The sequence below is a fragment of the Scomber scombrus genome, chromosome 17, assembly GCF_963691925.1.
Source record: "Scomber scombrus chromosome 17, fScoSco1.1, whole genome shotgun sequence".
In the NCBI taxonomy this organism is placed as follows: domain Eukaryota; kingdom Metazoa; phylum Chordata; class Actinopteri; order Scombriformes; family Scombridae; genus Scomber; species Scomber scombrus.
Window position 1 is genome coordinate 587,761 of NC_084986.1, and position 26,968 is coordinate 614,728.

At 45.8% G+C, this 26,968-nt stretch overlaps 2 protein-coding genes across 2 annotated transcripts in view; one reads left to right on the plus strand and one right to left on the minus strand.

The window, feature by feature from the left end:
- The window catches only part of LOC133997984 (pleckstrin homology domain-containing family G member 3-like), a 378,673-nt gene that overhangs the window by 287,221 nt on the left and 64,484 nt on the right, over positions 1 to 26,968 (minus strand). The window lies entirely within an intron of this gene.
- Positions 1 to 26,968, plus strand: part of LOC133997228 (kinesin-like protein KIF26A) — a 54,203-nt gene that overhangs the window by 19,940 nt on the left and 7,295 nt on the right. Inside the window, 8 exon segments of the mRNA XM_062436801.1 lie at positions 13,212 to 13,410; positions 14,031 to 14,246; positions 15,236 to 15,329; positions 16,263 to 16,534; positions 18,286 to 18,469; positions 19,942 to 20,098; positions 22,005 to 22,167; positions 23,344 to 26,455. Coding sequence (XP_062292785.1) covers positions 13,212 to 13,410; positions 14,031 to 14,246; positions 15,236 to 15,329; positions 16,263 to 16,534; positions 18,286 to 18,469; positions 19,942 to 20,098; positions 22,005 to 22,167; positions 23,344 to 26,455 — 4,397 coding nt within the window.

The window sequence follows — 26,968 nt, forward strand, 5'->3', positions numbered from 1 at the left end:
TGACAGTGTTTTTCATTCAGAGATCAGACAGCATGAAGCAGCCGAGTTCACGACTGAGAGTAGAAACACTTCATCAGCTGTGAAATCACAACCTGCCTACGATGAGTCAGCACCCTTTAATTAATGAATCAGAGCAGCTTAAAGATCTGAGTCAGCTCTGCTACACCTGGAAGCTGAAATCTGCCTCGTCATCGCTCTGCAGACCAGACAGCAGCGTTTCCTCTAACACTGACCCGTGATTATTTTAACAAACATTTACGTATTTAAATGTCTGTAAAGAAGCTGATGAAGGTCTCAGGCTGAGTTAGTCTGATCTCTAAACACTGTTGAAGACGTTTCGCTCAAATTGAGCAAAAAGGTTAAAGTTGAGTCCTCAGAGCAGCAGAATCTGAGTCACAGAGTCAATCATTAATATGCACTGGGTCAAACTAGGCTCTGCGGTCATCGCGAGGCCAGACACTGTCTCCCCTTGAGATAGTGGTGAGCAGTGAGTCTGCAACTTTTGGGGAAAACAGGAAGCATCTGATAATGTTGCTATAGCAACCGAGGTCAGATATGTCTTTGTTTCTCTGAGCAGAGTAGAGCTAACTGGAGTCAGAGGTTTGATATTGTGATGGATGGAGGACAAAGGTCCTGAGTGAGGTCTAAGCAATGTTTTGTCTATAGACCAGGAGACTAAATTCTGTATATTGTAGAAATGTTGGATCTGCCCATATTTGGGCTCAACCTGTGTTATTATCACGTTGGTTTAAAGTCCTGGAGGACAGAAACTACAGAACTGAAGGAGCATCAGAACATAATGTGTACTGATCATTCATTCACTTCTCCAAGTACATTTACATTTAGTCATTTAGCAGACGCTTTTATCCAAAGCGACTTACAAGGGAGAATAACATTCAAGCTACATTGCAACAGAGACATTAGTGTGACGATAAATAAATACTGCTAAGTAGTGATAAGTAATTGTAAGTTAAGAGAGGAGGTACTCTCTGAAGAGCTGGGTCTTCAAGTGCTTCTTAAAGACAGAGAGGGAGGCCCCTGCTCTGGAGGTTTTCGGCAGCTCTGCAGATGAGAATAACTTGGATTGTCGTGGTCGTACGACCGGCAGAGCCAGGCGACGCTCATTTGATGAGCGCAGCATCCGGGGGGTAACATGTGCTCTTACAAGAGCATTTAAGTAGGTGGGAGCATTCCCAACAATCACTCTGTAGACAAGCATAAGAGACCTGAACTTGATGCGAGCAGCTACAGGTAACCAGTGGAGCTCGATAAGCAGCTGAGTGACGTGTTCCCTCTTTGGCTGGTTGAACACCAGTCGTACCGCCGCATTCTGTATCATCTGCAGTGGCTTCACCACGCAGGCCGGCAACCTGTTAAGAGAGCGTTGCAGTAGTCGAGACGGGACATCACCAAGGTTTGTACCAAGTAAATAAACCTTTTCACCGTAAGACATCCTGGACTCCTGTCTGCTCTCCTCTGATGGACCATGTCGCCGCCGTCTCCCGGTCGTGCCGCTTCGCCCTATTCAACATCCGAAAAGTCCGGCCGTACCTGACCCAATATGCCACTCAACTGCTGGTACAACCCTTGGTGATGTCCCAAGGTTTGGGACACCAGCCAATCACAATTCAGGAAAACTGACTCATTAACAACCAATCACATAAAATTAAACTAAAGAAGTGGATACAGACATGAAGCCTGTTACACGGATAAAAGACTGTGTATCTAATGAAGTACTCAGTTGGTATCAGAATCACTTTAATGGTTCTTAGTTTTTTAAATGATCCTCAGCTCTAGTGATCAGTAATTCTACCTGGAAGGAAACCTGATCTAAATAAACTGATTTAATAAAGAACATAATGAGATGATAATAAATGTATGAATGGAGAGAATGTGTGAGCAGCAGAGGAGACAGAAAAAAAGAGCAGAGAGAGAGACGATGGACAGAAGCCAGACTCGGGTTCGGAGTGTGCCAGCGATCAGCAGGAAGCCGACAGTTGGAGCTTCAACAGGAGACGACCGCATTAGCATCGCAATATGAAAACGCCTCCAGAGGAGCGAAGGTTATTACAATATTACAGCGAGTTCTTCTATCGCTCCATCTGTTTGTTGTTTCCTCGTCCAGAGAGGAAGAGAGAAATCCCTCCATCCTCTGTGATCAACACCACAGTAACATGTTCATTATTCTCTACCGGCTTTTTATAGAGCAGCCGACCATTCATATGGATATTAATGCATAAAGCTCCTCATCCATATGGAGAGCTTAGAAGGCGCTGAATCATATTTATTTAGTTATTTATTTATTTATTTATTCACTACAATGAGAACGAGGCCAACATCTTGATTCTCCTCCAACACCAGAAAAACCAGATACTGTCAGATTACACCAGATTATAAATGATGACTAAAACACACAAACACACACACACACACACACACACACACACACACACACACACACACACACACACACACACACACACACACACACACACACACACACACACACACACACACACACATATATAGACCATGGATCATATATTCCTTTATTAGTCCCACAGTAGGGAAGTTTACAGTATTACAGCAGCAAAAAACAGAAAGAGCATCAATAAAAAGAATTAAGAACAATTAACCCTCCTGTCAAGGAAGGAAGTGAGGAAAGGAAGAAGGAAGGAAGGGAGGAATGGAAAAGAGGAAGGAAGGACAGAGGAAATAAGGAAGGGAGGAAGGAAAGAAAGGAAGGAAGGAAAGAAGGAATGAAGGAACAGTCAAAACAGACGGGGTCAATTTGACCCGGGAGGACGACACGAGGGTTAATAATAAGTAAGTACATAAGCAATAGAAATATCATAGGAAATAGTAACATTATGTATCAGAGTAATATCTGTGGTGAATGATAATATACCTGAGACTGATATAACACTTTAAAGTGAAATATATAAACATAGACATACATTAACCTGAACTTGAACCACTGACCCAAAAATCAGCTTTTTCCCAGTTTGGTTCTTAATTAACTGTTTTGAAGTCTGAAGTCTTAAGTAGACTATAACAGTCTGGTTTCTATGTGTTGGATAGACTCACCCAGTCCACACATGGTTTCTATTAGTGACATTTAATAAGAAGGAAAATCTTTATTTTGTTAAGGTTTAATTATTATAAAGAAAGAATCCATCTATCCACCTCTCATTAATGCTCAGTAATTTCCTCTTTATATTCATGAACATGTTGATGAGTCAACCTGCTGACAAAGAAACACATTTACTTTATTTTCCTCGCATAATTTAGACGTTTTATATAAAACCCCCCACACACACACACACACACACACACACACACACACACACACACACACACACACACACACTCCAGTCCAGACATGGAGCCCTGCTGGGGGGTCGATGGCTTCAACATAAACTCCTTTTGGATTCTGACAAACTCTGCAGTCCTCCCTGCAGGCTGCTGCACAGTAGGAGCTCCACTTCCAACGAGGCGGCGGTGGGGAGGACGGTGGGGTGGGGGGGCAGTGGGAGGGTGGGGTGGGAGATGTGGGGGGGCTGTGGGGGGTCCGGCTGGTCCAGGAGGTTTAGATGAGTTCAGCAGGACTGGAAGCTGCTGGACAGCGGTGCTAATTATTTGGGACAAACCCCCCCAACCATCTGATACAATATTCATTATCTTCATTATCTGCTGTTCATGCTTCAGAGAGCACAGAGGATGAGGAGGAGGAGGAAGAGGAGGAGGATGAAGAGTAGGAGGATGAAGAGGTGCCGAATGTTTAAATTCACCCTCCTGATGAAGAAAGGAAGATTTCTCTGTGATGAGATAATAATGAAAATATGAATGTTGGATGTTTCCTCACATGAAGCTCATCGCTCATTCAGCTTCAAGCTCCGTCGTCACAAACATGAAGAAGAAGAAGAAAGAAGAAAGAAGAAGAAGAAGAAAGAAGAAGAAGAAAGAAGTCGTCCATAATTCAGAGTGAGCAGCGAGACGTGGATCATCATCAGGATGTTCAGCAGATGTTCAGCAGGTGGATGATCTCTTGTCAGCATCCATGAGCCTCTAACCAGGATGCTTTCCTTCAGTTTCTTCAGTACAAACTTACAATGAGCTGAATATCAACCCCCCCCCCCCCCTTCCCCTCCCCCGCTGAGGAGGGTCGAGTTACCCCAAAGTGGATTTCTGGCTTTAGGCCCGAGTCTTTGTATCGATGGAGCGTCTCTGTTAAATCCCACAGATAGAAACGGAGCAGCAGGGATTTACTCCGGAGCTGCTTTCATGCACCAAAATACGACCTGAACAATAACAGCAGGTCTGACTGTCTGCATCTCTTCTTCTTCTTCTTCTTCCAGAACAAGCAGCTAAAACATGCACAAAAACTCCTGAAACATTTGCACAAGCATCACACCTGGTGAAGTAGTTGATGTTTTATGGTTCGCAGGAATGGAAGTCGCAAAATAGCTCAACGTCGCCCCCTATAGGCCAATTAAGGGAATTGAGTCTCTTGCTCCAGATTGAGGTAGACAAACGTTATTCTGTATGCATCATAGACTGTATATAAGAAATGGACGTAACATCCGTGACGTCACCCATTGGTTTATGGACTGCTGCTCGGAGGCCAATAGTATCGGATCTGAGCAGCGCCATCTTGAAAATTTCAGGTGCATGCTGGGAAAAATAAAAACATGGATTCTACTTATATGGGCATCAGGAGGAGCATGAGGCGCCCTCCTGAACCTGTGAACCAATCAACCTGTCAATCAGGACGTAGCCACGCCCTAATGCATACCCTGCTTTATCGTCACATATAAAATCAGGGAGGCCAAAATGTCCCAAATGAACATCATACTGCATTGAAGAAGGCTTTAAACTAGCGATTGAGACCATAAACACATTTTGAAAACGTTTACTGAGGTTAGAAATCAAGTGAGAAGTTGGTGAATTCTCCATTGACTTGTATAGAGACGGAAGTCCTTTTGACACCAAAACGGTCGCCCCCTGGTGGCCTTTTGATAGAATGCAGTTTTAAGTTACTTCCTGGTTGGCCTCATTTCAGAGGACCGGAACTCCCCGCCTGGTATGCATACCTATTAAAGATTTAAGATTTAATCCGACCAACTTCAGATTCATTCAGTGTCATTTTAAGACCTTAACGATGAAAAGTTATCAAAATCTTTCGCCTCCGTTACACCTTGTGAGTGTGGCAGTGCAGCGAAGTTCGAGGTTTTGCCATAAAACAGGAAGTTCTAATAACTCCAACATGCATTGTCCAATCTGCCCCAAATCTCTCACACATGATGATGATGATGATGATGATGATGATGATGAGGGTCCCGACCTGAACACATCTATGTGTCAATAGACTGCACCACAGGAGGAGCGAGGGTCCGTTCATCGCTGCTTACTGCTTTAACCTTCCTGTTGTCCTCGAGTCAAGGATGGAAGGGAGGAAGAAGGAAGAAGGAAGGAAAGGAGGGAGAAGGGAGGAAGGAAGGTAGGAAAGAGGGTAGGAGGGAGGGAGGAAGGAAGGGAGGAAGGAAGGAAGGAAGGAAGGAAGGAAGGAAAGAAGGAAGGAAGGAAGGAAGGAAGGAAGGAAGGAAGGAAGGAAAGCAGGAACAATCAAAACAGACGGGGTCAATTTGACCCGGGAGGACGAGAGGAGGGTTAAATCATGTTTGTTTCGACATCAAGTTTAAATATTCACATGTGAGAAGCTGCTGTGCTTTACATGCATGTGTTCACATTATTGTGTCCACCCCCCCTCACACAGCAGGTGATATTCAGTGCAGAGAATAAGGACGATGTTTCTTTATCTGTACGTATAGCTGAGACTATCCGGCGTGACGGAGCTCATCCATCAGCTGACTGACCCACATCCAGACCTCTGAGTCCTGCTGAGACTAAAACCTGGACCTTTTATTTCAGGACTGCTTTTAGGAGCCTGAGGACACAGAGACACTTAACTCTGAGTCTGTTTTTATACTGCACTCGCTTCCTTCACATCGCAGTAAATATCAGATTAAATAGACACTCAGGGTTTTACAGCCTGCAGGAAGCCTAGTTTACAGCCCGACTCTCTTAAATCAGCTGATGCCTCATAGGAAGAGTATTTATATATCAGACATAACGAGCCTCTGTAAACCTGCTGATGTCTGGAAAGGTTTTAGATCCCAACATAAAATAAACGTTAAAATCTACAAAACGTGAGCAGGTAATTAAAGTTAGTCCAGTTTAATGTTGCATGTTTCACTCTGAGAGGAGAGTGACACTACAAAGGTTCTGTTTCTTCTCTTTTACAGCATCACGTGATTCAGATATGAACGAAAAAAATCATTATTTGCAGTATTAGTGGCAGTAGTATTAGCAGTATTATTTGTAGTAGTATTTGCAGTATTATTGTTGGTACATTCAGACAGTGGAGCAGAAACGTCTCTAAGAGGCATTCTTGGATATTTGGTGTTAAATGAATCAGTGAGTGATTGTGATGGTCAGATGAGCGATCGGAGCAGAAGATCAATGCTGGAGAGAAAACCTGAATGAAATGTGCAGAAAGAGTCAAAGAGGATCAATACGAGCTGATCAGCTGGAGGGAATCTGTCAGTCTGCAGACTCTGATACAGGATCAATAATAATGATCTATAGCAGGTTTATATAGAAACAGCAACAGACCATAAAGCTTCATTTCAAGTTTTCTACATCAGACATGAAAACGTTTATATTTAGAGGTTTGTTTTTAATTGCTGATGTTTCCACTCAGGTTGATAATATAATAATAAACTTTATTTATAGAGCAGCTTTCATACAAGGAAAGAAAATAAAACAGCAAATATACAAATAACAAAAATAAAAAGAGACATTTAGTAGAAATAAAACGACACTAATTAAAAGCCAGATTTAATTAATATGGTTTTTTGTTTTTTTGCAGTTCAGTTTTGATTCATAGAAAATAAATCTACGTGAATTCAGTTTGATCTCCATCACAACCCTGAAATATCTGTTGTTTGGTATCACACACACACACACACACACACACACACACACACACACACACACACACACACACACACACACACACACACACATATGGAGAGCACCGAGTGTGTTTGAAGTCCAGCAGTGTGTGTGTGTGTGTGTGTTGAGGGGGGTCTGTCATCTCATGAAGTATTCATGTAGCATGTCAAGTGTCTGTGTGTGTGTGTGTGTGTGTGTGTGTGTGTGTGTGTGTGTGTGTGTGTGTGTGTGTGTGTGTGTGTGAGGGCGACCAGCGGCGGTTTTCACAGCTGCTGTGTGCCGACACGGCGTGGAGGCGGGGCTGTGAGGGGGGAGAGGGAGCGAGGGAAGGTGAGGAGGAGGAGGGAGGAGGTGAGGAAGAGGAGGGGGGAAGGGGGGGGGGGGCTGGAGCATCATCAGTGTTTCCCAGCAACAACGGCAGCGAGAGGCAGGAATCCACCCTCACGCTCTTCATTCACCGGCTTATTCCTACCTCTGTTTTTGATCCTTTATCCTCCCTCCTCTACTGCTGCTGCGCCTCCTTCCCTTCATCCCCCCCTCCTCTCTCTCTCTCTCTCTCTCTCTCTCTCTCTCTCTCCTGGAGTTGGAGGAGGAGGAGGAGGAAGGGAGGAGGAAGGACGGAGGGGTGGAGGGGAAAGGCATTGCGATACTGCAGGAGTCTGAACAGACTGAAGAGCTACAGGAGAGAGGGAAGAGGTGTGGGAGGGAAAATATGAGAGAGAAAAAAGGAGGTGAGGGAGGAAAAACAGACGTAGATTGAAAGGAAAAGAAAGGTTGAAAGATGGAAGAGGAGGCAGGACAGAAGGATTAAACCGGAAGGAGGTGGAAAAAAGGATTGAGGTTCAGCTGTTAGAGAATGTAGAAAAAAACAAGAGGAAGAAGAAAAGAGGAGCGAGTGAGTGAGGGAGGAACGGACGGAGGGAATCTGAAGGTTTAAAGGTGGAGATTTGCTGCAGCGTTGGGCTCGAGGATGGAGGGATGGAAAGATGGATGAAACTCAACTAAAGCTGCTTGAATCTCTGCAGGATTTTCCAGTTTTATTCCGTGTTTTTGGATCATTTTTAAACTTCCAGCTGAGTTTAAACACGCCTGTGATTAACAATCCCACTGAAACCTGCTGGAATATTCCCAACTCATTCCCACCGGAGTCGCTGATGGACGGGAGGAAAGTTTACTCATCGTTCTGGGGATAAATCATCACTGTTGTACGTTATTTACTGGAGGAGCTACAAGTAGTTATCACTGAACCACACAAGGGAAATATTGGTAGTTTGGTGAGTAATCAGCGAGGCGATAAAGGATCTCAGAGCTTAAAGATTCACAGTTTACAGACATTTAAAGGATCGATTTAAACCAGTGGTGACGAACGTTGAAGTGTTTTTTTATTGCATCACTTCACTGATGTTAAAGAAGTCAGCAACGGATGAACAGTCGGACAGTTTGAGGACAAATTGAGGCTGTTGGACGTTTTATTAGCTAACTGAGTCCACACAGATACATTTACACTCAATACATTCAGTTAGTTTTGATTGATAAAACCAGGAGAAATATCGGAAATACCCCCAAATATCTTAAGTAGTTTAGTGAGATCGACCCAGACGTCACTTCACAGATGATAAAAGAAGTGAGAGACGGATGAACAGACAGTTTGAGGACGTTTTGTTAGCCAAGGTATACAAGAACCAATCAAGAGACAGATGGACAGTTGACTGAGTCCACACAGATACATTTACAACGTCTCACATCCGTTGGAAGACATTAAAATTAGTTCTGAATGATAAAAACAAGAGAAATATCGGAAATACCCCCAAATATCTTAAGCTGTTTAGTGAGATCGACCCAGACGTCACTTCAAAGATGATAAAAGAAGTGAGAGACGGATGATTGGACAGTTTGAGGACTAATTTGAGACTGTTGGACATGTTTTAGCAAAGGTTTAAGTTTTGATTGATGAACCTAAACAAGTAAAATATCAGAATTCAGGTGAGAGTGACTCTAATGGACAGTCCATAGAGGTACATTAACACCGTCTGATATTCATTGGAAGACATTAAAGTAGTTTTGATTAATAAAACCAGGAGAAATATCGGAAATACCCCAAAATCTCTTCAGTAGTTTGCTGAGATTGACCCAGACGTCAGTTCACAGATGATAACAGAGCTTACAGGTGGATGCATGGTTGATAATTTACTGATTCTGAGCGGGTGAGGTTGTACCTGTGGACATTATTTGGACATTAAAGTAGTTTTGACTGAAAAAAACAAGTAAAATACTGAAATAGTCCAAACAAAATGTCTTTAAAACGTTGGTAAGAATGACTTTAATCACTCAGACGTCAGAAAATAGTTTACATTGGACATTTGGGGAAGGTACAGGTGGTTCTGATTGGTCGAAACCAGTTTGTATATTCTGAACAAATTCTCTGAGCAGTTTGATGAAAACGACTCTAAACACGTCTTTACTTTAGGGATGAATTTCTACTGTAAGACTGTTAGTAAAAAGTATTTCTGATCGATGAAACCAAGCATAATTTTGGAATAATTCCAAATTTCCCGACAAGCTTATTGAGATCGACTCTAACAAACATTTGTCAGCTGGACTTTAAGGACAGAAGGAAAGTTTCCTGGTTCTTAATGGATAAACTCATACTGGTTCACACTAGTTTAAGTAGTTTTGATTGATGAAACCAACCAAACTCTTGGAATACTCCATCTTAACTTTTGAGAGAACGCCCCTGAAAAACCGAAACCTCCGAGTCACGACTGACCCGAAGTAAAAGAATTATGAATCAGCTGTGAGATGGATTTTTTTGGATTGTGGATTGAAGAATTAAAAGCTTGAAACCTTTTTAAAGAACCTTTGTTGGACCTCTGAACCTGGATACAACTTCTTCCTCCTCCGTGTTGAGATTGTCTTGTTTCACCGTTGATCACGCCGCTTCCCGTCCGGCGCCGCTTCCCGTCCGGCGCCGCTTCCCGTCGAACTCGATGGTGTTTGTCGGCGAGGCGTTTCTCTCCTGCTGCGCTGTGATCTCTCCTCCGCTCCGTCGTCGTGTCGGGGTAAATGTTAGGATGGTGAATGAGGACGAGTTCGGACCTGGTTCCACCTCATGGAGAAGAACTCTGAGCAGATAATGGACTGGAAGGAAGTGTGAGTATCTCTTGTGTTTCTTCTACAGAATCAACATGAATTTCTTTTATCATATTTGAACAGATACGGGAGCTGATCAGAGAAAAGGTTTCACTCAGTTTGTCGGGATTTTAAAGAAGCTTCAGATGAATGTTTGATGGTCTCAGAGGAACCGAACAGAAACCATTCAACAAACTAACTGCACCTCAAAACATGTATAGCTCATTGTTTGTTAGTCTCTGAGGTTTCCAACAAACAAAATCAATAAAATGATATTTTCTCTTGAGCTTGACAGAACATGTTTGTGTTTCTTGTAATATCTTGAGGAAGAACTCGTCATTTTACAAGAAAAAAGACTCAATATAAGCTGCAGAGAGACTGAGCTTCTTCCTCAGGTTTGAATCTCTTTTCTCTGAGGTCTGGTGTTGATATCTGGACTAAGACTAAATGAATATTTCCTTTTTTTACAAGCGTTGCACACCCAACAGTGGTCCAACCCTCAGTATGGCTGTGTATGGTTTAAAATAATACAATACCAATACAAGTCCCCTTAAAGTGACACTGGTACCAACTGACTACTTCATTAGATACCCATGGTGTAACAGGCGTGTAGAGTAACGAGGTAGTTACAGTTATCACAGATTGATTTGACCTTTTACGCTATTAAAAGGCAATTATAGGCCTCTTTTATTGTTTTCCTATATGAATGATAATAATAATTAAAACTGCAGGCAGCGATGAACGGACCCTAGCGCTAGAAATTTGGGGCAGATTGGAACATGTATGATGGAGTTATAAGGACTTCCTGTTTCATGGCATAACCTCAAAATTCGCCGCATTGCCACGCCCACCAGGTATAACGGAGGTGAAAGATTTTGACAACTTATCATCGTTAAGGTCTTAAAATGACACTGAGTGAATTTGAAGTGGGTCGGATTAAAACTTCCTCAATCTGGAGCAAGAGACTCAATTCTTTGAGCCATTTTGCGACTTCCATTGCTGCGAACCATAAAATATCAAATATTTCACCAGGATTTCAGGAGTTTTCGTGCATGTTTAAGCTGCGAAAAAGGTGTTTGTTTTGGAAGAAGAAGAATAAATGCAATAAGTCAGACCTGCTGTCATTGTTCAGGTCGTATTTTGGTGCATGAACGCCGCATTGCCACGCCCACCAGGTATAACGGAGGGGAAAGATTTTGATAACTTTTCATCGTTAAGATCTTAAAATGACACTGAGTGAATTTGAAGTGGGTCGGATTAAATCTCTAGGAGGAAGTCGTTAAAGTACGAGGTGTGGAAATGGCGAAAATGGCGCCAAAATAGAAAATTCAAATCAAAATGACCGACTTCCTGTTGGAGTTAGGGTCCATAAGACTTTTTGGTGCGTCTTTAAATGATACATATACTTACCGAATTTTGTTCGTCTATGTCAATCTGGAGTGAGGGGCTCAATTTTCTTAATTAGCCTATAGGGGGCGCTGTAGAGCCATTTAGCCACGCCCATTTCTGTGATATTATTACTGATGGTGTGAATACTGGAGCTGCTTCAATATCTCAGTTAACCGATTAGTTGCCGACTGGTTTGATATTTGATTGATAGTTCGGCTTCTTAACCCTCCTGTTGTCCTCGAGTCAAGGATGGAAGGGAGGAAGGAAGGATGGGAAGGAGGGAGGAAGGAAGGAAGGGAGGAGGGAAGGAAGGAAAGGAGGGAGGAAGGAAGGGAAGAAAGGAAAGAAGGAAGGGAGGAAGGAAGGAAGGAGGGAGGGAGGAAGAATGAAGGAAAGGAGGGAGGGATGGAGGAAGGAAGAAGGAAGGAAAGGAGGAGGGAAGGAAGGAAAGGAGGGAGGAAGAAAGGGACGGAAGAAAGGAAAGAAGGAAGGGAGGAAGGAAAGAAGAACAGAGGAAAGAAGGAAGGGAGGAAGGTAGGGGGGAGGAAAGAAAGAGAAGGAGGGAGGGAGAAAGGACAGAAAGAAAGAGGAAGGGAGGAAAGAAGGAACAGTCAAAACAGACGGGGTCAATTTGACCCGGGAGGACGACAGGAAGCTTGATGTCTAATATCTGTCTTTAGTTTCCTGGGTGACAGGAAGAGAAACACTGATCGTCATTTTACAGCATTTTCTGACAGTTTATGGTTCAATTAACTAATCGATCGTTAATTAAAACAATCGTCGGTTGCAGCTGTTGTTCAGGTTCAGTCGTTTCTCTCAGTTTGCTCCTTAAATCAGAACTTACAGTCGGTGAAGTGTAAAGTGTCGGAGTTTGACCCACGTGCACACACACACACACACACACACACACACACACACACACACGCTGACCTTGCTGTGTGTTGGTGATGAATGTTAAACTCTCTCTGAGTGAATTCCCGGCGGCTCGAGTCTCTCCGTCCTTCATGGAGGCTGTAATTACACGCTCTGCTCTCTGATTGGACTCACTGAGGAGGAGGAGGAGGAGGAGGAGGAGGAAGAGGAGGAAGGGGGGGGTGAGGAGGAAGAAGAGGAGGAAGAGGACAAGGTGGTGGAGGAGGAGGGAGAGGAGGAGGGAGGTGGAGCAGGGAGAGGAGGAGGAGGAGGAGCAGGGAGAGGGAGAGGAGGAGGAAGGGGAGGAGGAGGAGGAGGATGGGGAGGAGGAGGAGGATGAGGAGGTGGAGGTGGAGGAGGAAGAGGAGGAAGAGGTTGTGGTGGTGTAGGAGGAGGGGGAGGGGGAGGTGGAGGAGGAGGAGGGGGAGGTGGTGTAGGAGGATGAAGAGGAGGAGGAGGAGGGGGAGGTGGTCGAGGAGGATGAAGAAGAGGAGGTGGTGGAGGAGGATGAGGAGGAGGAGGGGGAGGTGGTGTAGGAGGATGAAGAGGAGGAGGAGGAGGGGGAGGTGGTCGAGGAGGAGGATGAAGAGGAGGTGATGGAGGAGGATGAAGAGGAGGAGGAGGAGGAGGATTTTAATCCTAGATTATCCCCAAAATATTGTATTAAATATTCAGACATTTTGTGACTTTATTCTGAAAATATTGTGACTTTATTGTGAAAATACTCAGCCCTAACTCTCCGGTCTTTGTGTTTTATTTTGTAGGGCAGCTCAGAAGCTGAGTCTGTCCCGCAGGAACAGGAAGCAGTCCCCCCCTCACCCCCCCCCTTCCCCCGGCGAGGCCTCGGGCTTCCTGCTTTACACCGGCGGCTTCAGCGGCGCTCTGCAGCTCTCGCCGCCGGCCGTGCCGCCATGTTTGCTACGGGCCGGGTCAAAGGTCAGGGACACGCCGGGGATGGGAAAGGTAGGAGACCTAACACCCACCACTGATCCATCACTGAATAATAACTGATAATGTGTTTTATACTCCTCTTCCTCTTCCTCCACTTCCTCTTCCTCCTCCTCCTCCTCTTCCTCCACCTCCACCTCCTCTTCCTCCACCTCCTCTTCCTCTTCCTCCACCTCCTCCTCCTCTTCCTCCACTTCCTCTTCCTCCTACTCCACCTCCTCTTCGTCCACCTCCTCCACTTCCACCTCCTCTTCCTCCACCTCCACCTCCTCTTCCTCTTCCTCTTCTTCCTCATCTTCCACCTCCTCTTCCTCCTCCTCTTCCTCTTCCACCTCCTCTTCCTCCACCTCCACCTCCTCTTCCTCTTCCTCTTCTTCCTCATCTTCCACCTCCTCTTCCTCCTCCTCTTCCTCCTCCTCTTCTTCTTCCTCCTCTTCCTCCTCCTCCTCCTCCTCTTCCTCCACCTCCTCCTCCTACTGAGTCCTGATCTTTAACCTTAAAAGTGGAAAATTACGTGTGAAAATTATTTACTTGATGAATTCTTGTCAAGAATGTTCCAACAGTGGGAGCCAATCAGAGTCCAGAGTGAGTCATGTGATAATAAACACCGCCTAACCTTTTACTTCCTGGTCCAGGTTCGGGTGATGGTCCGGATCTGTTCTCTCAGCAGCGTCGAGTCTTCAGAGTCGGCGTCGTTCCTGAAAGTGGACGTGAGGAAGAAGCAGCTGAGCCTCAGCGAGACCACGGCCGTCCAGAGGAGATCTTCCTCCTCCTCCTCCTCTTCCTCCTCTTCCTCCTCCGCTCCCAAAACCTTCAGCTTCGACGCCGTCTTCTCTCCAGACGCTTCGCAGGTGAGACAAACAGGAAGAGCTCTGACTTCATCAGCTGATCCTCAAATGTTTGGTTTTCATAACAAGTCTCTCCTTCCTCAAAATGATCATAGTCAGACTTTTCTTCAGTTTAATAAATAATAAATAACTGTAATTGTAAGTTAATAATAATGCTGAGTCAGCTCTGGTCACAGTCTGTCTGCCTTTATGATAAAAACACCACAATTAATTTAGTCACAAAAACTACGATGAAAAATATTTGTCAGAGAATTTTTTTTTTATCTCAATAAAACAAGACTAAAAAATAGATTAACTTTAAAAGTTTGAAATATGAGTGTGTGTCTGTGTGTGTGTGTTTCTGTGTGTGTGTGTGTGTGTGTGTGTCTGTGTGTGTCAGAGCTCTGCTGCAGTGAGGAAACATCAGATGACAGAGTGATTGATTCAGTTCTGACAGTTTCTCTCTGTTCTGTTCTTTAATATAAAATGTTGTCAGTCACAGTTTCATTCATCGTACTGTAACAGGACGAAGCTCAATATGATGTAACACAGTGCAGCTTTATATGATGTAATATAATACAACGTACCATAATACGATGTAACATCACAACCTAACGCTTTACGACGTAACAGCAACTCACATTAATGTAACACAGAGTAAAGTTTTGTTATCATTAATTACGTGCGTTCACTATCGTAAACTGTAACGTGACGGCTACTCAGCTGATTGGTCGATGCTAACGGTCTCTCCCTCCTGATAGGCTGAGCTATGAGACTGTGCGCTAACCTGATTGGTCGATGCTATCTGTCTCGCTCCTGATAGGCTGAGCTATGAGACTGTGCTCTAACCTGATTGGTCGATGCTATCTGTCTCGCTCCTGATAGGCTGAGCTATGAGACTGTGCTCTGACCTGATTGGTCGATGCTAACGGTCTCTCCCTCCTGATAGGCTGAGCTATAAGACTGTGCTCTAACCTGATTGGTCGATGCTAACGGTGTCTCCCTCCTGATAGGCTGAGGTTTGCTCGGGGACGGTAGCGGATGTCATCCAGTCGGTGGTGAACGGAGCCGACGGCTGCATCTTCTGCTTCGGACACGCTAACCTCGGTAAAACCAACACTGTTTAACCTTCCTGCTGTCCTTGAGTCAAGGAAGGAAGGGAGGAAGAAGGAAGGAAGGAAAGGAAAAAAGGAAGGAAGGGAGGAAGAAGGAAGGGAAGGAAAGGAAGAAGGAAAGAAAGGAGGGAATGAAGGAAGGAAGGAAGGGAGGAAAGAAGAAAGGAAGGAAGGGACGAAGAGACGAAGAAGGAAGGAAGGGAGGAAGGTAGAAAAGGAGGAAGGAAGGAAGGGAGGAAAGGAAAGAAGGAAGGACGGAAGGAAGGAAAGGAGGGAATGAAGGAAGGTTGGAAGGAAGGAAGGGAAGGGAGGAAAGGAAGGAAGGGAGGAAGGAAGGAAAGAAGGACAGAGGAAAGAAGGAAGGGAGGAAGGACAGGGCGGAAGGAAGGAAGGAAGGGAGGAAAGAAGGAAGGAGGGAAGGAAAGAAGGAAGGAGGGAGGAAGTATGGACAGAAGGAATGAAGAAAGGGGGATGGAGGAAGGAAAGAAAGAGAGAAGGAGGGAGGAAGGAAGGAAAGGAGGGAATGAAGGAAGGAAGGAAGGAAGGAAGGAAGGATGGAAGGAAGGAAGGGAAGGGAGGAAAGGAAGGAAGGGAGGAAGGAATGAAAGAAGGACAGAGAAAAGAAGGAAGGGAGGAAGGACAGGGCGGAAGGAAGGAAGGAAGGGAGGAAAGAAGGAAGGAGGGAAGGAAAGAAGGAAGGAGGAGGAAGTATGGACAGAAGGAATGAAGAAAGGGGGATGGAGGAAAGAAAGAAAGAGAGAAGGAGGGAGGAAGGACAGGGCGTAAGGAAGGAAGGGAGGAAAGAAGGAACAGTCAAAACAGACTGGGTCAATTTGACCCGGGAGGACGACGGGAAGGTTAAGTTTACGTTGTTTTGTTTTTTTAACGTGTCACATGACTGCTGCTCTAACCCCGCCCCCTGCAGGTAAGACGTACACCATGATTGGCCGAGACTGCTCCACCCAGAGTCTGGGCGTGGCTCCCACCGCCGTGTCCTGGCTGTTCAAGGTGATCGAGGAGCGGAGGGAGAACGCTCGCTTCTCCGTCAGAGTGTCGGCCGTGGAGATCTCCGGCCGCGAGGAGACGCTCACCGACCTGCTGGCTGAACTCGCCTCCTCCTCCTCGGCGGCGGGGGGGCAACAGGAGGAGCCGGGCCCCGCTGTGTCCATACGGCAAGACCCCGTCTGTGGCTCCCAGGTAGGCGGAGGAGGCTCTAACGGAGCTTTTCCACTATACAGTTCTAGCTCTATTAATCAGGGATAGTAGCTGGTATATATAATAACATCGATATATAATACAACTCAATGTGCTTTACATTAAAACTAAATATCAGATGATTTCCTCCCTCCCTCCTCCCATCCTTCCTCAGTCCTTTCCTTCCTTCTTTCCTTCCTCCTTTCCTTCCTTCTTCCTCCCTTCCATCCTTGACTTGAGGACAACAGGAGGCTTAAAGACAAATAACTAAAGAATAACTTGTTAACTCACCTTTGACCTGACAGTGATGTCATCATGTACTGACCACTGACTGTATGTAAAGATGGACGATGTGTCTCAACTTCCTGCCGCCAAAAATGAAGCCAAAATATCTCCTTTCTGGAAGAGGCCAACCTGCTTGTGTGAGGTCATTTGGAGCCAGAGTCTGCTCAGTGGAGTCTGGCTAACGGAGGACTGAGAGCGGCTGTCAATCATGATGTCACGTTACTTTTTCATATTGTCAAATAACCAAAACAAACTTATAAAAACGAGCAGTTGGATGAACATCAGTGTGACAAGAGCGAAAACAGAAATCATCTTTATTTGAGATTTACTTTGACTTTTTTTAGTTTGGCTCAGGCGGGGAGCTCCGGTCCTCTGAAATGAGGCCAACCAGGAAGTAACTTAAAACTGCATTCTATCAAAAGGCCACCAGGGGGCGACCGTTTTGGTGTCAAAAGGACTTCCGTCTCTATACAAGTCAATGGAGAATTCACCAACTTCTCACTTGATTTCTAACCTCAGTAAACGTTTTCAAAATGTGTTTATGGTCTCAATCGCTAGTTTAAAGCCTTCTTCAATGCAGTATGATGTTCATTTGGGACATTTTGAAATGACATTTGCAGTTTTTATGGTTACACCACTTAGACATTTTTGCCATAATCCTCTAATATATTCTCTCAAAATGGATTAAAAGCAGAAATTTGATGCTGGGTCCACAAAAAAACAATGTGTGCAAGTTATTCATACGTTTATTTTCACATTTTAACCCTTTAAATTTAAACTAAACCTCATGGAGACATAGAAACATCACTGACCCGTAGTTTAGTTTTTATAAGTTGAATCCAGACGAAGATTAAATAAATGAAACAGGGACATTTGAATATTCTGTCGGCTGTTTCTGGGACAGATGATGACATCATCGTTTCCTCCTCGACCTCGTCTTCATCGCCGTCCACGACTGTCCAATTAGTGCCGACCTCCTGCGTCTGATTCAGTCTGCTTTATCTCCTCCGGCTCGCTCTGTCTGCCACTTTTTATCTTCTCACTTTTAATTTTCTTTCTCTTTCTCTTTCTCTCCACACTTTGCTTTCTCTCACACAGACGTCCTGTTTCATCTTTATCAAACCTCATTCTGTCTTCTTTGAGCCTTTATCGCTCTGGTTTTATCTCACAGGAACTCGGTTAGTCTTTCTGGATGAAACGTCTTCATAAACTCTGAATGATTTATTAATCTCACCTGCAGACTAAACTTCTTTCTTCTGTTTTATTTCAGCAGAAAACTGAAGAAAAGTTTTGTCTCTCTTTGTATAATTATTAGGGATGCACCGAAAATTCGGACACCGACAATCTTCGGCCGAAAATGGCCCAAAAGCGCATTTTCGGTTTTCGGAAGCAGAAAAGCAGAAAAATGAAGAAAAGTTTTGTCTCTCTTTGTATACTTATAAGATGTATATCTTGTTTTTCTCCATCAGCTCCAGAACCAGACGGAGCTGCGGGCGACCAGCGCCGAGCGAGCCGCCTTCTTCCTGGACGCTGCGCTGGCGGCGAGGAGGAGCAGCCGGGAGCCGAGCGACCAGGAAGCCCGGAGAAACTCGCACTTCCTGTTCACCCTGCACCTCTACCAGGACCGGCTGGACAAGAGCAACAAGGCAGCAGGTCAGTGTGATGATGGAAACACGTCAGTTACAGGTTTCATCTCGGTGGAGTGCTTTGACCCCAGTTTACCTGCTTACCCTTCGTGTCGTGACCTTTTTTCTTACCTTTCCTCCCTTCCTCCCTCCCTTCTATCCTCCCTTCCTTCCTTCCTTCCATCTGTCCTGCCTCCCTCTCTCCTTCTCTCTTTCTTTCCTTCCTTCCATCCTTCCTTCATTCCTCCCTCCTTTCTTTCCTTCTTCCTTCCTTCCTTCCTTCCTCCCTTCCTCCCTTCCTTCCTTGACTCGAGGACAACAGGAGGGTTAGTGGCTGAATTTAAGATGAAACTATATTTATGTGAGGTGTTTTTTTTACAGCCTTGTGTTCAGTAGGACTCTGAGCTGAGACAGATGAGGGAAATGTTTAGAGATGTTCAACCACAGACATCAGTTCAACGTTAATGTAGAAGCAGCAGGAAGTAGACTCCGACGCCTCCGCTGACAATCAAACTGACAGCAGCTAATTAGCTTCACCTGAATCTGTGGACGTGCTGGACAGGAACATTAGGGAGCGGCTGCATGCTGCCCGTCACAGCGGAGGCATCCAGCAGCTATTAGTGTTGGACTGCAGCTATTAGTGTTGGACTGCAGCTGGAATACATCTGCATGCTTAATGATGCCTGAAGGCTGCAGCGTTTAAAAGTGTAAACTCAGCCGCTCTGTGAATCCTGCTGATGAGGACGGATGATTGTTACCTTCACTCCTCTGACTTCATGAATTAAAATGAGCAGAGACATGAGACTCACACTGATCCTTATCGGTCCTAACTTTGGACATTAACTCAGTTACTTTTTTGGAGAAGTAATGAGTAACTATAATTAATTACTTTTTCAAATTAACGTGCCCAACACTGCTCATGACAGTAGAGGAGCCGCTCACTCGCTTGAGACGGCCGAGTCAATTAAAACAGCCGTAAAGCAATCAATGAGTTAACCAGCCATTTAAGCTTCCTGTCGTCCTCCCTCCCTCCTTTCCTTCCTTCTTCCTTCCTCCCTCATTTCTTTCCTTCTTCCTTCCTCCCTCATTTCCTTCCTTCTTCTTCCCTTCCTTCTTTCCTTTCCTCCCTTCCTTCCTCCCTTCTTTCCTTCCTTCCCTCCTTCCTTCCCTCCTTCCTACCTCCCTCCTTTCCTTCCTTCTTCCTTCTTCCCTTCCTTCTTTCCTTTCCTCCTTTCCTTCCTCCCTGCTTTCCTCCTTTCCTTTCTTCTACCTTCCTCCCTCATTTCCTTCCTTCTTTTCTTCCTTCCTCCCTCCTTTCCTTCCTTCCTTCCTTCCCTCCTTCCTCCCTCCCTGCTTTCCTTCCTTCTTCCTCCCTCCCTCCTTTCCTCCCTCCTTTCCTCCCTCCCTTCCCCCCTCCCTTCCTCCCTCCCTTCCTCCCTTGACTAGAGGACAACAGGAGGGTTAACTAACAGACTCTGTCGTCTCTTCTTTGTGTCTCAGTCTCCGGTCGCAGTCGTCTCCACTTGCTGGATTTGGGAAGCTGTGAAACGAACATCAGCAGGACCCGCGAGGGGGGCGGAGGTCAGTGTCTGTCTCTGTCTGCGCTGGGAAACGTCATCCTCGCCCTCGCCAACGGGGCCAAACACATTCCCTACAGGTACGCTCGCTTTAATGAGGGTCAAAGGTCACAGCTCCCAAACAACAGATGGGACAAAGAGGAGAGTTAGAGGACGACGGCTGAATTTAATGTATTTTAAAGGTGTTTTCAGTCATAAATGATTCATTAGATCAATAAAACATAAATCAGTTTTTAAATGAGCTTTAACTTCATATTCAGGGAGGATTTTTAGCTTTTTAGATGTTTCTGTTTCTCAGTTCGTACGTTTTCATCCAACTTTTCTGTCCTATAAAGACAAAATACTGTAAGTAAGAGTCAGTTCTCTTTTATTCATGGCTCAGTGATAATAAATGTTGGTAAGATGATGAATTCATAAATCAGTTAAACTAGTTTTAAAAGCAGCATCAGGTTTGTTGAAATGTACATTTAGTATTTTTGTTGGTTTTATAAGAGATAAATTCAGACTGAACTCAGCGGCTCCGCAGCAAGACATCATGGACATCCGAGTTACGTCCGGTTCAATATAATTAATATATTAAAAAAAGATCAACAAGAGAAAACTGGATCAATGTGTAATTAAGATTTTATTGTTTTAATAATTGTTTTATAAATGGATGAATTCAGAAAAAGACCTTAAACAGATCTTAAAAACTAGTTTTAAAACCAGCATCAGGTTTGTTAAAATGTACATTTAGTATTTTTGTTGGTTTTATATCATTTGAAATGACATTTGCACCATTTTTTTTACCAAAACTAAGACTGAATGCTGCTGAAAATGTCAAATGATGTAACCACAAAAGAATGATAAATATTACATATTTTATCCTCCTAAAAAGAGAGAAAGAAAAAGTAAGAAAGATAAAGGAGGAAGAGAAAGAAAGAACAAGTAGGAGGAAAAAGAAAGAAAGGAGGAAAGAAAACACGAAGTTAGAGGAGAGAAAGAAAGAAAGATAAACAAGGAAGAGAAGAAAGAAAGCACCTTCCCACTCTCCTGAATAAATGGGTCAATGCACCAAACCTTTAACTGGTGCTTTACTTCTCAGATAACTGATCCATTGGAAGAAAATAACTTTATCTTTAAATAATCTTTGGTTTCACCTTGAAGACACCAAAACAGGACAACTGACAATAGAAGCCTGCTCATATAAAATATATATCCTTCATTTCCTTCCCTGCAAATCACTGCTGGTGTTGGTGTGTTTGGTGTTAACCAGAAATGAAGAAATTCTGAGGTCTGTAAAAGGCTGATTAACCCTCCTGTTGTCCTCGAGTCAAGGAAGGAAAGGAGGAAGAAGGAAGGGAGGAAGGAAGGAAGGAAGGAAGGAAGGAAGGAAGGAAGGAAGGAAGAAGGAAGGAAAGGAGGAAGGAATGATGGAAGGGAGGAAGAAGGAAGGAAAGGAGGAAGGAAGGAAGGAAGGACGGAGGGAGGGAGAAAGGAAAAGAGGAAGGGAGGAAGGAAGTAAAGAAGGACAGAGGAAAGAAGGAAGAGAGGAAAGTAGGGGGGAAGAAAGAAAGAGAGAAGGAGGAAGTGCAGACGGAAGGAAGGAAGGGAGGAAAGAAGGAACAGTCAAAACAGACGGGGTCCATTTGACCCGGGAGGACGACAGGAAGGTTAAAAAAGAAAAAAAAAAGCTGAGATTTTCGTATTTAAGATGGTTTGTAATCATTAAAGCTGAACTCCAGAGTTTCACTCAGTTTCTGACGGCAGATCAGACGTGGCGAGCAGTTCAAAGTCTGGCTTCATTAATGTGAAATGATAGATCTTCCTATTCCTTTTCTCCTGTCTGTGCCCGACTGTTTGGTGGTGTAATGAAGTGTTTCTGGGCTCCTTGTGGTGGGGGGGGTTCTCCGGCCTGTGGTACCACTCTAACGAAGGGGGGGGGGGGGGGTGTTTCTCCGGCCTGTGGTACCCCTCTAACGAAAGCTCTCTTGATGTATTATTCAGGGACAGTAAGCTCACCATGCTGCTCAGCGAGTCTCTGGGAAACATCAACTGTCGAACCACCATGATCGCTCACATCTCCGACTCTCCGGGAAGCTACATGGAGACGTTGACCACGGTGCAGCTGGCCTCCCGCATCCACCGCATGAGGAAGAAGAAGTCTAAGGTGCTCCCTCCTTCCCTCCTTCCTCCCTTCTTTCCTTCCCTCCTTCCTTCCTCTCTCCTTCCTCCCTCCTTCCTTCCTTCCTTCCTTCCTCCCTCCTTCCTTCCTGGCCTCCCGCATCCACCGCATGAGGAAGAAGAAGTCTAAGGTGCTTTATATTCACCAGCTGCAGTCAGATTGGTGGATCCATCACCAATAACTTCCATCATAACCACAATTTATGGCTTTTTTTACCTCATTCAAAATCCCCATAAATATATTTCTGGTATAATATTAACCTTCGTGTCGTCCTCCCGGGTCAAATTGACCCCGTCTGTTTTGGCTGTTCCGTCTGTCCTCCCTTCCTCTTTCTCTCTTTCTTTCCTCCCCCCTATCTTCCTCCCTCCTTCCTTCCTTCTTCCTTCCTTCCTTCTTCCCTCCATCCTCCCTCCTTTCCTTCCTTCTTCCTTCCCTCCTTCTTCCCTCCTTTCCTTCCTTCTTCCTTCCTTCCTCCCTCCTTTCCTTCCTTCTTCCTTCCTCCATCATTCCTTCCTCCCTCCTTCCTCCCTCCTTTCCTTCCTTCTTCCTTCCATCCTCCCTCCTTTCCTTCCTTCTTCTTGTGTAATATTATTTATTTTATCTTTATTAAGCTGACAGAAAATATAGGTAACTTTTTACAGTGTTTAAAAACCATTTATTTAAGGAGAAATATAAAGAGACTATTACTACATCCTAATGTTACTTAGTGGTATGTTAATTAAATATTGTAGATATATATAGACCTTTTTTCACAAGGTTTGAACTTATGTCCTGATGCTGGTGACGGTAAAAACATTTAAATCTATAATGTAAATGTGTGAGATCAGGTCAGGAAGCCCCACACTCATAATTCAGTGAGTTTATTCCATCATGATACGACATATAATCAATATCGGCGTTCCTTCGGGGGACGGGATCATCCCTCTCTTTCATTAGACAGACTGTCGGTGTGTATTCATATTTTATAGATTGAAGAAGCTTAATGGAAACATGACTTACAAGCTTCTACATCTCATTGTAATTAATTGTATTGTAACCCACCGTGTGCTCTTTAAACCTCTCGCTCTCACCACGGGAGGCTGCGGTAATTGATTTGTCTTCAGATTGATCGCTGTGTCTCTTCAGGATGTTAACTGTGAGTTGTTTCTCTCCTGCCGGCAGTACGCCTCCAGCTCATCCGGAGGGGAGAGTTCCTGCGAGGAGGGCCCGACCCGCCGGCCCCCACCCCTCCGACCCTTCCACCCCCGGACCGTGGCCCTCGACCCGGACACGCCTCTGCTGCTCTCCAGCGATCCCGACTACTCGTCCAGCAGCGAACACTCCTGCGACACCGTCATCTACGTCGGGCCGGGAGGGACGGCCGTCTCAGACCGAGAGCTGAGCGACAACGAGGGGCCGCCTTCCTTCATCCCCATCATTCCCTCCCTGAACAAAAAGCGGGTCAAAGACGCTCCCAGGTCTGATGGCGATCATTTTAAGTGCAACACATTCGCAGAGCTGCAGGAGAGACTGGAATGCATCGACGGCAGCGAGGGCCCGGCCACGTTCAGCACAGAGGGTAAAGCAGCACAAGCAGCAGCTGCCAGTGGAGCTATTCAACCCATAGAAGCAACGTCTCCTCCCAACCATGATAAGAACTCCTCCCAAAGCACAAATAAAGCTCATCAGGAGCTCTCCAAGTTCCCCTCAGCCGGTGGCGTCGACCCCTCTAAACGGACGAGTGCAGATGGGGAGAAACTTTCAGCCGCCCCCGTTCAGCAATGTGTGGTGAAGCCTTTTACTCACGACTCAGAGCCTGTGGTTCGGGAGAAGGTCTACCTCAGAGGGGGTGTACCCAAACCGTTTCACTCCCCGTCTTTACCCAGGACAGCCAGGGCAGCAGCTCAGCCCGAGGAAGTCATCCATAGGACTCCCCCGGTCGGTATGAGTCAACAAGCACAAAAACAAGTCCAACCACCAGCTTCTCCCAGCAGAGGCCCGGTGGAGGTCAGCAACCTGCGGGCGGCGCTGTTAGGAAGACGCCTCGACAGGGATTTCCTCAGAACCACCATCACACTGCAGCAGCCGGTGGAGCTAAACTGGGAGGATGAGCTCGTCTTCACCGTGGTGGAGGAGCTTCCTCGCAGCCTCATCCCAGACAACGGTCGTCCCTCCAACATCCTCAGCTTCAACAGTGACTGCTCCCTGCAGGCGTTAGCGCCGCGCTCTCGTCCCGTCAGCATCATCAGCAGTATCAACGATGAGTTTGATGCTTACACGTCTCAACAAGGAGCCGAGGGATCTGGTGCTGATGTTGGTGCCAACAGCCAAGAAATGTTGTTTCAACATGGCAACAAGCACTCAACAGTTGGTTCATGGCCAAGTGAAGAGAGTGTGATGTCGGCTGAAAGTGAAAACTCTCGTTCAGCTGGCAGATTTTACTTGAGGGACAAAAACATGGCATCAGAGAATACATCAGCGCTGACATCGCCGAGTGTGTTTCATAGAGAGCCGTTTGTGCAGCAGCATGTGAAGAGCTCTCTGAACGACAGCGGCGTCTGCTTCTCAGAGCTGGACAGTGACCCCACAACCCCAAATAAACCACCTTTTAACAAGTGCTCTCCCTTCCCCGAATCAACCAAAGCCTCTCCCAAAGGCCCCAAACTGAGAGCCAGTACTCTGAACACTTCAGTGTCAGCCCACAGCGCCCATCATGCCAGTCTTCCCAGGAAAACCAAGCCTACCTCATCTGCAGCTGTGGGCTGCAGCAGACAGGAAGGCAGACATGATGACTTTTTGCTTCAGGGAAGCAGTCACTTTGATCCCAGAGAGGTTGAGTTTCTCTCTACAGGTAAACCACCAAGAAGTGGTGTAAGCAACGTTTCCTCTAAGAGGCCCGGAGGGAACAGTAACAGTGTACCCCGGCCCCCAAAGGCACAGGTGTCCTCTTCGGTTCAGAGGGTGGTGGACGGTTGTGAGAAGTCTAGCAGCAGGAGAGGAGACACTCTCATCAAGCTTCCACGACTCACACGTGGGGCGACGACTCTGGGAACCGTTTCCATCCCTCAGACCTCCGAATCTAAATGGAGTCATGAAGGCACCTCGGCGACCGGGACTCTGAGGTTTTCATCCTTAGGAAAAAAGTCAAATGGGCAGAAAAGTAGTGTGATCTCCAAGTCTGGATCTGGAGGCATCTCTCCTCCTGCTCCTCCCGTCAGACAGTCCAGCCAAGAACAAAAGACGAGGACTGCGCTTTTTCCAAGTGCCTTAAAATCAAGCGGTGACACTGGAAAGTCTTCATTCCCAAAAACATCGACCTCAGAGGAAGAAGTCAGCAGACTCCGTGCAGAGTCATTCAGCCACCGGACGTCCAGTTTAAAAACTGATCACGGCTCTGCAAGGACGTCCTCGAGTCTGAAGACACGAGGAGCCAAAGCAGATTCTTGCAGGTACTATGGGAGTCTGATGTCTCTGGAGAGATGTGACAGTCAAACTTCAGTCGGGTCCAAGCCCGTCCTGTCCCGGGAGAACAGCGGTGCTAGCCTGGGTGGTTACAGATCCAACAGGTCTGTGCCAAAACTCGGAGTTCCAGCCTCCACCTCAACACCTGCGCCTTCCTCCCAAGTTCCTTCTGGTGTTTTTGCAGCTACGTCCAAACTGCTGCAGGTAAAAAGCAGCAGCAGCTCGAGAAGTGCGGTTGCTGGTGGGTCGAAGGTCCGAACGCTGACTACCAGCAGTTCAAAGAGCTCCTTCCAAAAACCTTCTGATAATGCAGCTGGACGCAACACCAGCCTACCCCCAACTGGTAAGCCCCCTGCTCGCCCCGGCACAGCAGTTAAACCAGGAAGAGGCACCATCATGGGCACAAAGCAGGCCATCAGCCGGGCGGCGAACAGCCGGGTCAGCGAGCTAGCTGCTGGAAGTCAAAGGAAGCTCAGCAGGGGGCCGACAGGAAGTGACGGTGCCGACAGCGGGGCGAGCAGTGTCGGCAGGTCGCCCGTCAATGCGCCGATACCTTCCCCTTACAGCAAGATCACCGCCCCCCGCAGGCCGCAGCGCTACAGCAGCGGCCACGGCAGCGACAACAGCAGCATCCTGAGTGGGGAGCTGCCCCCCGCCATGGGCCGCACCGCCCTGTTCTACCACAGCGGGGGCAGCAGCGGCTACGAGAGCATGATCCGAGACAGCGAGACCACCGGCAGCACCTCGTCAGCGCACGACTCCATGAGCGAGAGCGGGGTGTCGTCGTCCAATCGGAGCAGAGTCTCCAAATCACCCAAGAAAAGAGGAAACGGTGAGTCAGAGATGAGATGATGGGAAAGTACCGATATGTTCGGTGTAACAGCAGCAACTAAACAGGAAAAGTAATAGATTACAGATTACTAGTAACTCTATTTAAAATTTAATGAGTAATGTAACTATTTCAATGACTTCATCAAAGTAATGTAACTTATTACATTTGATGACTTTTCTAATGTTCTAACCAGTTTTCAGCTGTTAGGGTAAATGTTCCCTCCTTCTGTCCTTGCTTCCTTCCTTTCTTCTTTCCTTCCTTCCTTCTGTCCTTCCTTCCTTCTTTCTTTCCTTCCTTCCTTCCTACCTTCCTTCCTTCATTCATTCATTCCTTCATTCATTCCTTCCTTCCTTCCGTCCTTACTTCCTTCTTTCCTTCCTTCCTTCCTTCCTTCCTTCCTTAGATCTAAGATCAGCTGTTAGGGTAAATGTTCCCAGCTGTTTTTCATGGATACTGACATGATTTATAAGAGAGATCATTTCTTATAAAGCTCCATTATTCATTAGTTCATGT